General features: G+C 39.1%; 1 protein-coding gene across 5 annotated transcripts in view; it reads right to left on the minus strand.

Annotated features, from left to right (window-relative positions):
• The window catches only part of pald1a (phosphatase domain containing paladin 1a), a 191,840-nt gene that overhangs the window by 109,499 nt on the left and 66,873 nt on the right, over positions 1-15,468 (minus strand). For all 5 annotated transcript variants that reach the window (XM_061966580.2, XM_061966578.2, XM_061966579.2 and 2 more), the window contains exons 11-17: positions 12,828-12,923; positions 12,615-12,749; positions 8,537-8,653; positions 8,262-8,441; positions 8,004-8,201; positions 2,838-2,978; positions 2,690-2,761 (exon numbers count right to left, since the gene is read on the minus strand). In XM_061966580.2, the coding sequence (XP_061822564.2) occupies positions 2,690-2,761; positions 2,838-2,978; positions 8,004-8,201; positions 8,262-8,441; positions 8,537-8,653; positions 12,615-12,749; positions 12,828-12,923 (939 nt within the window). The remainder of the gene's footprint in view (positions 1-2,689; positions 2,762-2,837; positions 2,979-8,003; positions 8,202-8,261; positions 8,442-8,536; positions 8,654-12,614; positions 12,750-12,827; positions 12,924-15,468) is intronic.

A 15,468-nucleotide genomic window follows, 5' to 3' on the forward strand; every position in this document is an offset into this window, starting at 1 on the left:
GGCCAGCTATTAAGTCGTCTGTTTCATCGCAAAATTCCACAGTATTCTGGACATCTGTGTTGGTGAATATTTTGCAATTTGTTCAATGAACAATGGAGACAGCAAAGAAGAAAGCTGTAGGAGGGAAGCGGTGTATTGCGGCCGACTGCAGCAACACAAACACGGCCGTTTTCATTGTTTTTACATTCCCGAAAGATGACAGTCAAGCTTTACCATTGGCCTGTGGAGAACTGGGACAACAGAGACTCTTACCAGGAGGACTTTGAGTTGGATACGCAGACACGGTGCCGTGAGTACGCTTCCAAACATTTGATCGCTTGCCCGTACGTGCGTGCCGCTATGTGTATGTCACGTAAATAATTCAATGTATACACCCTGATGATTATCTTGTGTGATGACTGTATTATGATGATAGTATATATGGTAGTATATATCTGTATCATGAATCAATTTAAGTGGACCCCGACTTAAACAACTTGAAAAACTTAATCGGGTGTTACCATTTAGTGGTCAATTGTACGGAATATGTACTTCACTGTGCAACCTACTAATAAAAGTCTCAAAAAGTCTCACGTACGCAACTTTGGGGACTTTGGGGAAATATATGTGCTGTATGAACTTTGGGGAGGTGAACGGTACTTTGGGCTGTGGGATTGAGTGTGTTGTGCAAGTGTTTGAGTTGTATTGGCGGGTTATATAGACGGGAGGGGGGAGGTGTTTGTTATGCGGGATTAATTTGTGGCATATTATATATAAGCCTGGTTGTGTTGTGGCTAATAGAGTAGAAAATGTATTGTGTTTCTTTACTGTTTTAGTCATTCCCAGCTGAATATCAGGTCCCACCCGCCTCTCACAGCATCTTCCCTATCTGAATCGCTCCCACTGCCCTCTAGTCCTTCACTCTCACTTTCCTCATCCACAAATCTTTCATCCTCGCTCAAATTAATGGGGAAATCGTCGCTTTTTTGGTCCAAATCGCTCTCGCTGCTGGTGGCCATGATTGTAAACAATGTGCAGATGTGAGGAGCGCCACAACCTGTGACGTCACGCTACTCGTCTGCTACTTCCGGTACAGGCAAGGCTTTTTTATCAGCAACCAAAAGTTGCAAACTTTATCGTCGATATTCTCTACTAAATCCTTTCAGCAAAAATATGGCAATATCGCGAAATGATCACGTATGAGACATAGAATGGACCTGCTATCCCCGTTTAAATAAGAAAATCGCATTTCAGTAGGCCTTTAAAGTCCTTTTTTTCTCAAAACTCGACAGTGTGCCTTATAACCCGGTGTGTCTAATGTAAGGAATAAGTTTGTTTGAGCTTACCGACCTTGAAGTAAAACAACTTGCACTGAGCCGAGCCCTCTTCAAAACACTATAAATTAACCTTACACAAGCAACAAACATTTGGATAATAAACACATGTTCTCACTGAAACGCAATACAAGCTTGCCCGTGTATGTCATCAAATTAGACAACGTTGCCACTAGGGTTGTTGATACCAATATTTTTGTACCGGTACCAAAATGTATTTCGATACTTTTCTAAATAAAGGGGACGACAAAAAATGGCATTATTGGCTTTATTTAAACAAAAACTCTTAGGGTACATTAAACATATGATTCTTATTGCAATTTAGTCCCTAAATAAAATAGTGAACATACTAGACAACTTTTCTTTTATTAGTAAGTAAACAAACAAAGACTCATAATTAGTCTGCTGACATATGCAGTAACATATTGTGTCATTTATCCTTCTGTCATTTTGTCAACATTATGAGGGACAAACTGTAAAATTTGATTATTAATCTACTTGTTCATTTACTGTTAATATCTTGCTTATTTTCTGTTTTAACATGTTCTATCTACACTTCTGTTAAAATGTAATTATCACTTATTCTTCTGTTGTTTTATACTTTACATTAGTTTTGGATGATACCACTAATTTGGGTATCGAGCCGATACCAAGTAGTTACAGGATCATACATTGGTCATAATTTAAGTCCTCATGTGTCCAGGGATGTATTTCCTGAGTTTATGAATATAATATGATTTTTTTTTTTTAAAGAAAAAAGATTTTATGACGATAAAAAATATAGATGTAATCATAGTAGTATCAACTAGATACGCTCTTGTACTTGGTATCAATGCAGTGGATGTCAGGTGTAGATCCACCCATGGCGTTTGTTTACATTGTGATGACGGTGAGCTATTGTATCCTCCTACGGTGTGTAGTGAAGCATGTTTAGCTATTCCTCGTCCTGCAGGGATGATACTTGTAAGAACCTTACTTTATTTGTCGCCATGGAGACAAGGATTAGTGATTTAGAAGTAGCGAAAACACTGCAGACTGTGGATGGATGTTAGCTGGGCATGTTTTAAAGCACCTCTTCCTGAGGGCGTTTCAGTGTTATAACTTAACCTTTATCTTTAGTTTTTAGGCCAAAATGCGTCCATTCTCCCTTTTCTGTCTACACACTGTGCCTGCTTGTAAGTACTCCGTGATTGTGCGCTGCCGAACATGCTCCTCTGGCGAACCGGTACTTTTCAAACAGAGTATAGTACCATTTTTGAGTCATTAGTACCGCGATACTTTACTAGTACCGGTATACTGTACAACCCTAGTTGCCACTATTTGTTTAAACAGTCAAAGCAAAATAAAATTATAACTGCATGTGCATGGAAACATACCTGGAACTCTCCTTTTGTATACTTGGCATCAGGGACGCTCACTATCTCGTCTTCTGTAAATTCTGGAAACCCCTGTAGTCGAGAAAGTTATCGTCATTTTAGTACAATTTAGCAGAAATGTGAGCGAGGGGTCGGTAGGGGATCTTACGTTGAAGTGCCACAGAGTGAGCACAGAGACCACCATGGCGGTTGTGGTCCTTCCTTTGCCGTTGGAGCAGTTGAAGACGAAGGCCGAACACGAGTCCTCGGCCAGGGTGCTCTTCATTGCATCCAGCAGCTTGTCAAAATCCTGTTGGCGTACAATAATTAGTTATACATAGTCTAACACAAAGTAATAGTAATGTAACCTTTCATACTTTAATGTTTTATGTGTATAATCCACCTTACAAAAGTTCTGATGCAGGCCTTGTGTGGTGTTCGGGTCTGTGGGACCCGTTTTCATTTTTTATTAAAAGAAAAATGATACAATTAATTAATTTTTTAAACTGAGACTCACTGACTCTGGCTCATTTTTTGTGAAGAACATATATCAGAATACATATTTAATGACCACACACACCATACACCCTTCGACACATTTCTATTACATATAAAATGTCTAATAGAAGTGTGGAAATTGATGTTCTGTGTACCACACACACACACACACACAGCAGCCCTAGACAGGAGGAGGACAGAGTGTAGGTACACAGAACATCAGAGGGTCAAATGTGCGAGAAAATGAGAGCAGACAGTGTTGACAAACAATGTTGCAACCTTGTGTGGGAACCGCAGGTGCAGAAACACAAAAGAAGAATCCCTGTGGGATGCAGAAACTGGCAGAGAAATTTTCCGTGCAACGTTCATATTGTTGTTACTCAGCCAGCGTTTGTGGGTCTGATGGACCCGTTGCATTTTGTGGCTTTTAATGCCTCACAATCAAACACTTTTATGTTAAAATACTGAACAGATGTTTACCTTATCCCAATAAACACCTGTTCAGTATTTTAACATAAAAGTGTTTGATTGTGAGGCATTAAAAGCCACAAAATGCAACGCAAAATGTTGTTACTCAATGCTATGTTACTCAACAACAACATGAACATTACACAAGGGTTAAGTTGCAAGCAATAAACAAACAACAAGCTGTGGACTTCCTTGCACGAAATGTATTTTATTCAAATGGTGTGTTCTTTGGGGTTTCTCCCACAAAAAATGACAGAATTATTATTTTTATGTATTTCATTTTGTATTGATTGGTTGTATACCTAAACAGTACGTCTTAAGACAAAAAAAATTACAAAAACCTGCCCGGAGGTAGTAAAACAGTGAAACCAGTTGATGTCATCCCAATTAATCAAGTCCTGGTATACCGTGTTCTTAGTATTTTAAATAGAACTTTTCAATTGACGAACTAATAGACCTCGCAAGCCAGTCTGCGAACCATGCCGCTTTGTACAAATTTGTGCTTGCTCTTATTGAAGAGATTGACAAAGGGGGCCTGGTACCACAGCAAGTTTTTAATTGTAGAATGGACTTTTCTGGAAAAAGATACCAAAGCGGACTTATATCACAGCGGACGAAAAGACGCTACCTCTCGTTTAGAGGCGCCCCTTCAACCACAGAGAGTAAATGCCCCTATTTTAGATAGTTAGCAACTGAAAGAGAGATGTGAAAATAAATAAAAACACCATTGTCATTGTAGTCAAGACATACAACGAAATTACCACATAAATATATCCTATATGATAATAAGGACTGTCAAAATTAACAAATTAACATATGTGATTAATCACAAAAATATTACATTAATATTGAACACACTTAGATTAATCATACAATTACCTTAACCGCTATACGGCCAGTGATCAGATCAATGCATACGTCCAGGGCCGTCGGATAGAGGGGAAAAGTCATGACAAGTCTAAGGACCCAGAGCCCGCTGGGGCACACACATAGCTCCCAGTAGCCACAATGACAAAATGATTACCGTATTTTTCGGACTATAAGTCGCAGTTTTTTTCATAGTTTGGCCGGGCTCCAGTGCGACTTATAAACGCTTTTTTCCTTTTTTATTATGCATTTTCGGCAGGTGCGACTTATACTCCGGTGCGACTTATACTCCGAAAAATACGGTATGCATACACTGAACTAATATACAGTATATTATTATGATTGAATCTGAATTAAATCAAAGATACAAGTATTACAATACTCTAAATTTAAACATTTTTAATAACCCCCTTGTCCCCTTGTGAAAAAATGGTTTGGTCCACACCTATGTTCCCTCTAAGATGCGCGCCTCCTACCTTGTCCTCCGCGAACGAACAATCTACGCAGTGTACAAAAATAAAATAAAAATATAACAAATATCAAATTATTCTGTACCGTTTTAAACAAGTGTTCACAACAGATAAAACAATGACGTCAGCCGAGACATTTTAGGGAGGAGAAGGACTACTGTCGGCCTGAACTACGGGCCTAAAAAACTCAGTGGCCTTGTGGTTAGAGTGTCCGCCCTGAGATCGGTAGTTCGTGAGTAGAGATTATTATTTTTTATTATCGGTATCGTTTTTTTTATTATCAGTATCGGTTTTTATGAAAAAATGTTTTAATTAAATCAACATAAAAAACACAAGATACACTTACAATTAGTGCACCAACCCAAAAAAACCTCCCTCCCCCATTTATACTAATTCACACAAAAGGGTTGTTTCTTTCTGTTATTAACATTCTGGTTCCTACATTATATATCAATATATATCAATACAGTCTGCAAGGGATACAGTCCGTAAGCACACATGATCGTGCGTGCTGCTGGTCCACTAATAATACTAACCTTTAACAGTTAATTTTACTAATTTTTATTAATTACTAGTTTCTATGTAACTGTTTTTGTATTGTTATACTTTATTTTTTATTCAAGAAAATGTTTTTAATTTATTTATCTTATTTTATTTATTTATTTATTTTTAAAAAGGACCTTATCTTCACCATACCTGGTTGTCCAAGTTAGGCATAATAATGTGTTAATTCCACGACTGTATATATCAGTATCGGTTGATATCGGTATCGGTAATTAAGAGTTGGACAATATCGGAATATCGGCAAAAAAGCCATTATCGAACATCCCTAGTCGTGAGTTCAAACCCCGGCCGAGTCATACCAAAGTCTATAAAAATGGGACCCATTACTTCCCTGCTTGTTCCCAAACGTTTACTGAGTGCCAACTTTTTTGCAATGTGTTGCTGCTATTAAAATTCTAATTTAATGAATCTTTGCAAAAAAAAAAAAGAAGTTTCTCAGTTCGAACATTAAATATCTTGTCTTTGCAGTCTATTCAATTGAAGATAAGTTGAAAATCATTTGCAAATCATTGTATTCTGTTTTTATTTACAAATTACACAATGTTTTCACTGGCTTTGGGTTCTGTAAAACATTTAAAAATGTTCCTGTATGACATTCTAAATAAAAATTGCATTTGTGTACAATTTTCGGGGTCTTTCCTTAAGCAATTTTTAAATATGTAAGCCAGTAATCAACTGTGATTAATCCATATTCCAATTCTTTTAAGTTTGATTTTAAAAAATTATCACTTGACAGTCCTAATAATAATATATCTTGCAGTGTACCAAAGGGTTTAGTACTGCAACCAAAATTGTTCAATCTCTATATAAACGAGTCATGTAAAGTTATAAAAGACTTAAAAGTTAGCACTATTTACAAATGCATTTTGTGCAGGAGAGAGCATAAAATAAATAAAAGAAGAGAAGAAATTAATAAATTAAAGAGATGGTTTGACAAAAACAGACTATCTTTAAATCTAAGAAACTAAAACGGAAGTCAAAGACGGCATAGACATTTAAAGGGTAAAAGAAATGACATTTCAAGGTCTAATAAAAGATGGTCAAATGTACTAGAGATTTCATATGACAATATATGTGCTACAAATTGAGCACAGGAAATGAACAAACAAATGTGTTTTTGTGATGTAAAATTAGATGGAATCTATGAGATGGAAAAGCAGTAGTGTTAAATAAGCTCTGCTTTGTACCGACTTCTTTTCGGACATACTGTAATGACAAAGTGAATTATTTGATGTACCATATTGTAACTACGCATTTAGAAAACAAATCAAAACCATAACCACACCCATATGATATGAACATATAGGAAGAATGTAAAAAACATTTGCATAAATGAAGAAAAAGCAGGAGGTTCAAAAACGTATTCTCCTTATGTTTGTGGCCAAAGTCCCAAGTAAAGCAATGGCTAGTTTGGTTTGTTAGGCTTCGACTTAAAAGGGATCCGCCATCTCTGTTTTTCAACCTTTTTTGAGCCAAGGCACATTTTTTGCGTTGAAAAAATCCGGAGGCACACCACCAGCAGAAATAATTAAAAAACTAAACTCAGTTGACAGTAAAAAGTCGTTGTCGCAATTGTTGGATACGACTTTAAACCATAACCAAGCATGCATCACTATAGCTCTTGTCTCAAAGTAGGTGTACTCTCACGACCTGTCACATGACGCTGTGACCTGTTTTGAGTTTTTTACTGTTTTCCTGTGTGTAGTGTTTTAGTTCTTGTCTTGCGCTCCTATTTTGGTGGCTGTTTCTCTTCTTGGTATTTTCCTGTAGCAGTTTCATGTCTTCCTTTGAGCGATATTTCCCGCATCTACTTTGTTTTAGCAATCAAGACTACCGGTATTTCAGTTGTTTTTATCCTTCTTTGTGTGGACATTGTTGATTTTCATGTCATGTTCGGACATGACATTAAACAATGCCGTCTTTGCTCCACAAAGACGGCATTGTGGACGCCGTCTTTGCTCCACAGTAAGTCTTTGCTGTCGTCCAGCATTCTGTTTTAGTTTACTTTGTAGCCAGTTCAGTTTTAGTTTCGTTCTGCATAGCCTTCCCTAAGCTTCAATGCCTTTTCTCAGGGGCACTCACCTTTTGTTTATTTTTGGTTTAAGCATTAGACACAACTTTTTACCTGCACCCTGCCTCCCGCTGTTTCCGACATCTACAAAGCAATTAGCTACCGGCTGCCACCTACTGATATGGAGTATTACACGGTTACTCTGCCGAGCTCTAGACAGCTCTTTCTCAACAACAACAACACATAATTTGCTGACTATAACTACTGGTTTGCAAAAAACATTTTTAACCCAAATAGGTGAAACTAGACGGCACACCAGACTGTATCTTACACAGTGGCACAGTGGTTGAAAAACACTGCGCGATCTAATATACCATGTATCAGGACGTCAAGTATGACATTTCCTCTACCACCCCTAGAGGGAGCGCCATGCAATGTGGCGTTCATGAATCATTACCTCCTCACTGGGGGCGTGGCAATCTGGCAAAGGGATGCGTTTGTAGATGAGACCCTGCGTGGAGTTTTTGTGCTGTGTGAAGATCTCCTGCACCGTCAAGATGCTTTTGAACATCTTCATCTGCTTCTCCTGCTCCAGCGTCACCTCCAGCCACTTCTGGGCTCGCAGGACCTCATCCTTCAGGGAGCGCTCCAGTTTCTGAAAGACGGTGAGAGTGAGACAGTTGGAAGACGACGGTTAGAATTGTCTTCCTTTCACCTCGATGACATGCGGGTCTGAAGACGGGATGGGAATGTGCTGATCCAAGCGCGACGGTTCCCTCTGCGTGAAGATCTGGCCGTTGCCTTCGAGGACCAGCTCCTCCTGCAGGTTGACCCACAACACGTGGCTATGCTTCCTCTTTTCATCCGTCAGGTGGGCCAAAACAGCTCCTGTAGCCTGCCGGCGGCAAGGAGTAAACATGATGCTTCTCCCCCAAAGGACCTGTTAGTTGGGATTTACAGAGATCTTTGAAGGGAGAAAGTGCACGGAACCTCTGATGTCGGCTGCGCCATTCCGTAAATGGGCATCTTGGGCACCCGCCTGAAGTTGACCGCCTTCATCTCCTTCACCGTGCTGAGGACATCGGGGGCCAAGTATTCGTCCGCCACCTGCACAGACCGAATGCAAGCACGCTCCAATCAAACATTCAATCTTCTTAATAATATCAGTTGCAGATTTACTCTCATAATCCAAATTCCAGGTGAATGTTTGTTTCAACTACTCTTTTAATGTTTTCAAGCACAACTCCCATTGCTATACACTTACAAAATCATCAAAATAGTATATGCATAATCAAGTTATATTTGCACAAGAAAAATATAGTACTTTTACAAGAATAAAAGTTAAAAGTGGTATTACAAGAACAAAAAATCATAATGTTCTTTGGATAAATGTGGAATATTACGTGTTAATTTATGGGAATACAGTTATTGTATTATTCAAAGAAATAAGTGAAATAAAAAATTACGTCCCAATTAGGGTTGCCGGACCCAAAATGTGTTTCCATTCTTTCAAAATAAAGGGGACCACAAAAAATAATAAAAATATTGGTTTTATTTTACTGCAAACAATATCACAATTACCAATACATAACAACACACAAATCCCCTGTTCATTGATTCCAAAATATTGAAATTAACTGATCTGGTAAATTTTTAACTTGCAAAAATCATGTAGAAAGCTAATAAAAACGGACTGCCCAGAAATATACAACAGCATTTCCCAACAAAAAGAAGAGAAATACAATCTCAGGAATAAATTAAACCTAAAGCATGTATATACAGTCGTGGTCAAAAGTTTACATACACTTGTAAAGAACATAACATCATGGCTGTCTTGAGTTTCCAATCATTTCTACAACTCTTAATTTTTTTTGTGATAGAGTGATTGGAGCACATACTTGTTGGTCACAAAAAACATTCATGAAGTTTGGTTCTTTTATAATTTATTATGGGTCTACTGAAAATGTGAGCAAATCTGCTGGGTCAAAAGTATACATACAGCAATGTTAATATTTGGTTACATGTCCCTTGGCAAGTTTCACTGCAATAAGGCGCTTTTGGTAGCCATCCACAAGCTTCTGCTTGAATTTTTGACCATTCCGCTTGACAAAATTGGTGCAGTTCAGCTAAATTTGTTGGTTTTCTGACATGGACTTGTTTCTTCAGCATTGTCCACACGTTTAAATCAGGACTTTGGGAAGGCCATTCTGAAACCTTAATTCTAGCTTGATTTAGCCATTCCTTTACCACTTTTGACGTGTGTTTGTGGTCATTGTCCTGTTGGAACACCCAACTGCGCCCAAGACCCAACCTCCGGGCTGATGACTTTAGGTTGTCCTGAAGAATTTGGAGGTAATCCTCCTTTTTCATTGCCCACTTACTCTCTGTAAAGCACCAGTTCTATTGGCATCAAAACAGGCCCAGAGCATAATACTACCACCACCATGCTTGACGGTAGGAATTGGTGTTCCTGGGATTAAAGGCCTCACCTTTTCTTCCCCAAACATATTGCTGGGTATTGTGGCCAAACAACTAAATTTTTGTTTCATCTGACATCACATGAACAAAGATAATTATAGTATTAACATATATTTTTTCTTACATACTATTGTTTTGCTCTATTTTTCAATTTTTGGTGCAATATACTTTTTTTTTTCTAGAGACTTCTCCAATCCTATTAGTCACCATTTCTTAAAACAACTGGCAACAAATCTAGCATCTATTTCTGGTGTCACTGTAGACTGTACTCTTTTTTGTCGCTCCATGTCCGCGACGAAAAGCGAGCTGCAGAGAGCCTGACGTCACACTTGCGTCGCCTTGCTGAGAGCCTTCCTCTCCTCAAAAGCCACCACTGTCCTCTTACATTTTGAAGAACATTGACTGCGGGTATATCACAGATACGTTAAATTTGCGGATATGCTGCCCCCAATCCAAACAACCCCGTGCGTATGGCTTACGTCATCACAACAACCGGTTTCGGCAGGTTTGTTCCTGAGAGCAAAGTACGTCTTTTTTCGGCGAACAGATTTTCGGACATCACTAGTCAATAGTGTGCAAAAAATTACCTACACATATCCATTCATACTGTAACTACTTGCCCGTGTTAATGAATGTTTGTGTGTTATGATGTAAATTTTTCCCATGGCCTGTGAACACACCGTTTTGGCGGAGAATGAGGAAGCGTTGTGTGTCTCGGAGTGAACCACGGAGGCGAGTGTGTGTGCATGGAGGAAATACTTGTTGGAATTGGGCCTGTTGTTAGCATAAAATTGGCAAAAAAAAAATAAAAAGAGCGTCCGACTTTGTGTGTCTTCTTCTGGACGCGACAATACATTATATCACTTTATTTTCATGTAAAAAAACCCTCGTTTTTAAGGTGTGGCAGCTAATATGTTGCTGTGGCAATCAAATGCATTAAAGGGAAACCTTGCACCGCTTGCAAAATGGTGCTCCAGTGTTAAAGCTTCACCTTTATTGTTAGTTTTAAAGCCAAAATACATCCATTCTCCCTCTTCTGTCTCCATGTTTGTAAAAGCTCTGTGGGTGTGTTGACTTACATGCACCTCGGCTCATATTACCAGCAACGTCACCGCGGCGCGCCATCAAGTCAATGAAAACAAAAGTATTGGTATTTTTTAAAGGCAGTATAGCACCTTTTTTAATCCATTAGTACCGCGGTACTTTATTCGTACCGGTTTTCCGTACAACCCTATTAGTCTCGATTAGAGATGTCCGATAATGGCTTTTTTGCCTATATCCGATATTCCCCAACTCTTAATTAACGATTCCGATATCAACCGATACCGATATATACAGTCGTGGAATTAACACATTATTATGCCTAATTTTGTTGTGATGCCCCGCTGGATGCATTAAACAATGTAACAAGGATTTCCAAAATAAATCAACTCAAGTTATGGAAAAAAATGCCAACATGGCACTACCATATTTACTATTGAAGTCACAAAGTGCATTATTTTTTTTAACATGCCTCAAAACAGCAGCTTGGAATTTGGGACATGCTCTCCCTGAGAGAGCATGAGGAGGTTGAGGTGGGCGGGGTTGAGGTGGGGGGAGTAGCAGGGGGTGTATATTGTAACGTCTCGGAAGAGTTAGTGCTGCAAGGGGTTCTGGGTATTTGTTCTGTTGTGTTTATGTTGTGTTACGGTGCGGATGTTCTCCCGAAATGTGTTTGTCATTCTTGTTTGGTGTGGGTTCACAGTGTGGTGCATATTTGTAACAGTGTTAAAGTTGTTTATACGGCCACCCTCAGTGTGACCTGTATGGCTGTTGACCAAGTATGCTTGCATTCACTTGTGTGTGTGAAAAGCCGTAGATATTATGTGATTGGGCCGGAACGCAAAGGCAGTGCCTTTAAGGTTTATTGACGCTCTGTACTTCTCCCTACGTCCGTGTACACAGCGGCGTTTTAAAAAGTCCTACATTTTACTTTTTGAAACCGATACCGATCATTTCCGATATTACATTTTAAAGCATTTATCGGCCGATAATATCGGCAGTCTGATATTATCTGACATCTCTAGTCTCGATATTACAAGAATGTGACAGAATATTATGAGAAAAAAGTATTTGTATCGCGAAAATTGGAGTATAGTGCGGGGAAAAGTTTGAATATTACAAATAAAAAAGTTACACATTAAAAAAAAAAAAAAGGAATAAAATTCCAGGAAAAAATAAAAAAAATAATATTGGACTAAATTTTTAATATTAAAGGAAATAATATACTTTTTCGATCTAAAACTAAAAAACTAATATTGGACTAAATTTGTAATATTAAAACAAGTAATCTGAATTTTACTAGATTAAAGCCGTTATTTGTACCTGTAATAATGGTAATAAAATTACAAGAAAAAAAAATCAAATTTTATGAGACTAAAGTTGCATTATACAACTACAAGGTCGAAATATCGCAACTATAAAAACTGTGCTTAGGATTTTGTAAAAATGCTCCTTAGGATGCATTCGATGTATTATTCACTGAGAAAGTAACAGACAAGCCAATACAATGTCAAAAACCCTGAAAATGACATGAATGATTAATACTTGCCAAGACACGGGCTCCTCTGGTGACCAGCTGGGGAGGTGCCGACAGCTCGGAAAGGTCCATACGAGCCAGGAGACGGTACAGCCAAGTGTGGCAGCACATCCACTGGCTGAAGTTGGACACGAAGGCGAGGGGATACTGCAAGGAGTGCCAATGACTTGAGCAGCTGACAGAAAATGCTTTATCGGTGATGATTTATCCTTTGTCGCCACCCACCTGCTCGTGGAGGTACGCGTTAAACACGATCAAGTAGAAGTAGCGCTCCAAGCTCTGTCTGGTTCTGTTGAGGAAGTAGTCTTTGGTGCTGTTTCCCTGAGAGTCAACAGAAAAGAGAAATCCTTTATGAGACCAATAAAGCTCTAATTTAACATTATTTATCACAAGTTGAATCCAGTCTCAGCGGCCCCACAATAGTGTATTAGAAATGTATTGCCCAAAGTAAAGCATCAATGTTGGAATTGAGACAGTTTAAAGGCCCTTTAGTGAGCCCTACTGGGAACACAGAAATGTGTGTGTTTGTAGCTTTAATGCTAATTATCTGTGTTTCCAACAGAGTGTGTGTCTCCCAAAGGAAATATTGTGCATGTATTCACTTTGTACACATACACTGCAACTCTGCACTTGTCCAATGCAATAGATGCTATATATCACATACAACAACAGAACAGTACACTGCAACAACTGAAATCTAAGTAAGATTAAATATCTCAAATAAGGGTGATATTTGCTTATTTTCTGTCTGATAAGATAATTCTTCTCACTAAGCAGATTTTATGCTAGAGTCTTTTACTTGTTTTAAGTGTTTTGGACCTAAATGATCTCAGTAAGATATTACAGCTTGTTGCTGAGATTTTATGACCTATATTGAGTAAAACATGCTTGAAATTAGAATATCAACTGTTGCAAAGCTGTGTCATCAACACTCACAAGTATAAAACTACTTTTTTAAAGTAATAAAAAATGTAAGTCGGATCCGTTTCCAGTGGGGGTTGGTCTCCGCCAGGGCTGCACTCTGTCACCTATACTGTTTGTGATTTTCATGGACAGGATTTCTAGGCAGAGTCGTGGCCATGGCAGAGAGGGTATACGTCCCGGGGGGGTAAAGGTTGCGTCACTGCTGTTTGCAGATGATGTGGTCCTTATGGCACCTTCGGTTCGTGAACTTCAGCTCTCACTGGATCGGTTCGCAGCTGAGTGTTCAGCGGCTGGAATGAGGATCAGCATCTCCAAATCTGAGGCCATGGTTCTCAGCAGGAAACCAATGGATTGTACAGTCCAGGTAGAGGACGAGACTCTGTCCCGGGTGGAGGAGTTTTAGTATCTTGGGGTCTTGCTCACAAGTGAGGGAAAGATGGAGAAGGAAATCAGCCGGAGAATCGGAGCAGCTGGGGCAATATTGCAGTCTCTGTGCCGCACTGTTCTGACGAAACGAGAGCTGAGCCAGAAGGCAAAGCTCTCGGTCTACCGAGCTATGTACATTCCTACTTTCACCTATGGTCATGAAGTGTGGGTCATGACCGAAAGAATAAGATCGCGAATACAAGCGGCCGAAATGAGTTTCCTCAGAAGGGTGGCTGGCATCTCCCGTAGAGTTAGGGTGAGAAGTTCAGTCACCCGAGAGAGACTCGGAGTAGAGCCGCTGCTCCTTCGCTTGGAAAGGAGCCAGCTTAGGTGGTTCGGGCATCTCGTGCGGATGCCTCACGAGCGTCTCCCTAGGGAGGTCCTCGTTGCATGTCCCACTGGGAAGAGACCCCGCGGCAGGCCAAGGACCAGATGGGGGGATTACATCTCCTCTCTGGCTTGGGAACGCTTCGGGATTCCCCAGGAGGAAGTCGCTAATGTTGCTCTGGAGAGGGAAGTCTGGGGGTCTCTGCTGGAGCTGTTGTCCCCGCGACCCGATTCCGGATAAGCGGTTGAAGATGGATGGATGGAAATAAAAAGGATGACAGTCAAATTGACTTTGCTGTTTTATTTTCAATGAAACAATAGAAAATACGTACTCCTATAGTAGTACAGTTGGCACAGTACAGTAAATTGACAGTTAATATTTAAACATTTGACATTTCAAACAATTTTGAACAGAGATAGTTCATGCACATTCAGATAAATTCCTCAAAATTACAATTAAACATTTTTGGTCGGGGGCCGAATATATGCGCACTAATTGACTGAAAGAGCACGCACTTGGCGCGATTATGTCATGTTATCCATGGAAAAATGCATTTTTAGACCATATGATTTGCCTAAGCGGCTAGTAGACCCCGAGAGTAACAAGCCTTGTTGCCTTTCCATTAAGAACAATAAATTAGTTTTTAGTATAAGTTTGCTGGTTTCAAGAAATGTAATGCCGAGCACATATCATTATGTCAAGATAATAGCACTAGCATTATAGAATATAGAATATTTTTCAACATATTGAGCAAAAAGGTCTCTTTTTTTATTTCTACCAAGAAAAGTGCACTTGTTATTAGTGAGAATATACTTATTTTAAGGTATTTTTAGGTTCATTGAAGTTAGCTAATTTTACTTGTTTTGGAAAGTCTTGACAAGCCAAATTTTCTTGTTCTATTGGCAGATCATTTTGCTTAGTTCAAATAAAATACCCCTAATTTTTGTATTTTTTTTCTTGTTTTTGAACACTGACTTTTTGCAGTGTAAGCAGTGGGACAGGAAGACACAAATGTTAGCAACACTAGACGAGCTAAGAAAGCTTCCGTGCTAACATTACACTCACATTTCAAGAGCAACATCATGCCAGGTTAGGCCTGTGCCGAGATCAAATGGAAAAAACACTATATTATAAGCCAGTATGCTGATTTTGTTGGAAAGTGATGGCAAAAAAAACTCGACACAGTTT

The sequence above is a fragment of the Nerophis lumbriciformis genome, linkage group LG11 (genome assembly GCF_033978685.3).
Source record: "Nerophis lumbriciformis linkage group LG11, RoL_Nlum_v2.1, whole genome shotgun sequence".
Lineage (NCBI taxonomy): Eukaryota > Metazoa > Chordata > Actinopteri > Syngnathiformes > Syngnathidae > Nerophis > Nerophis lumbriciformis.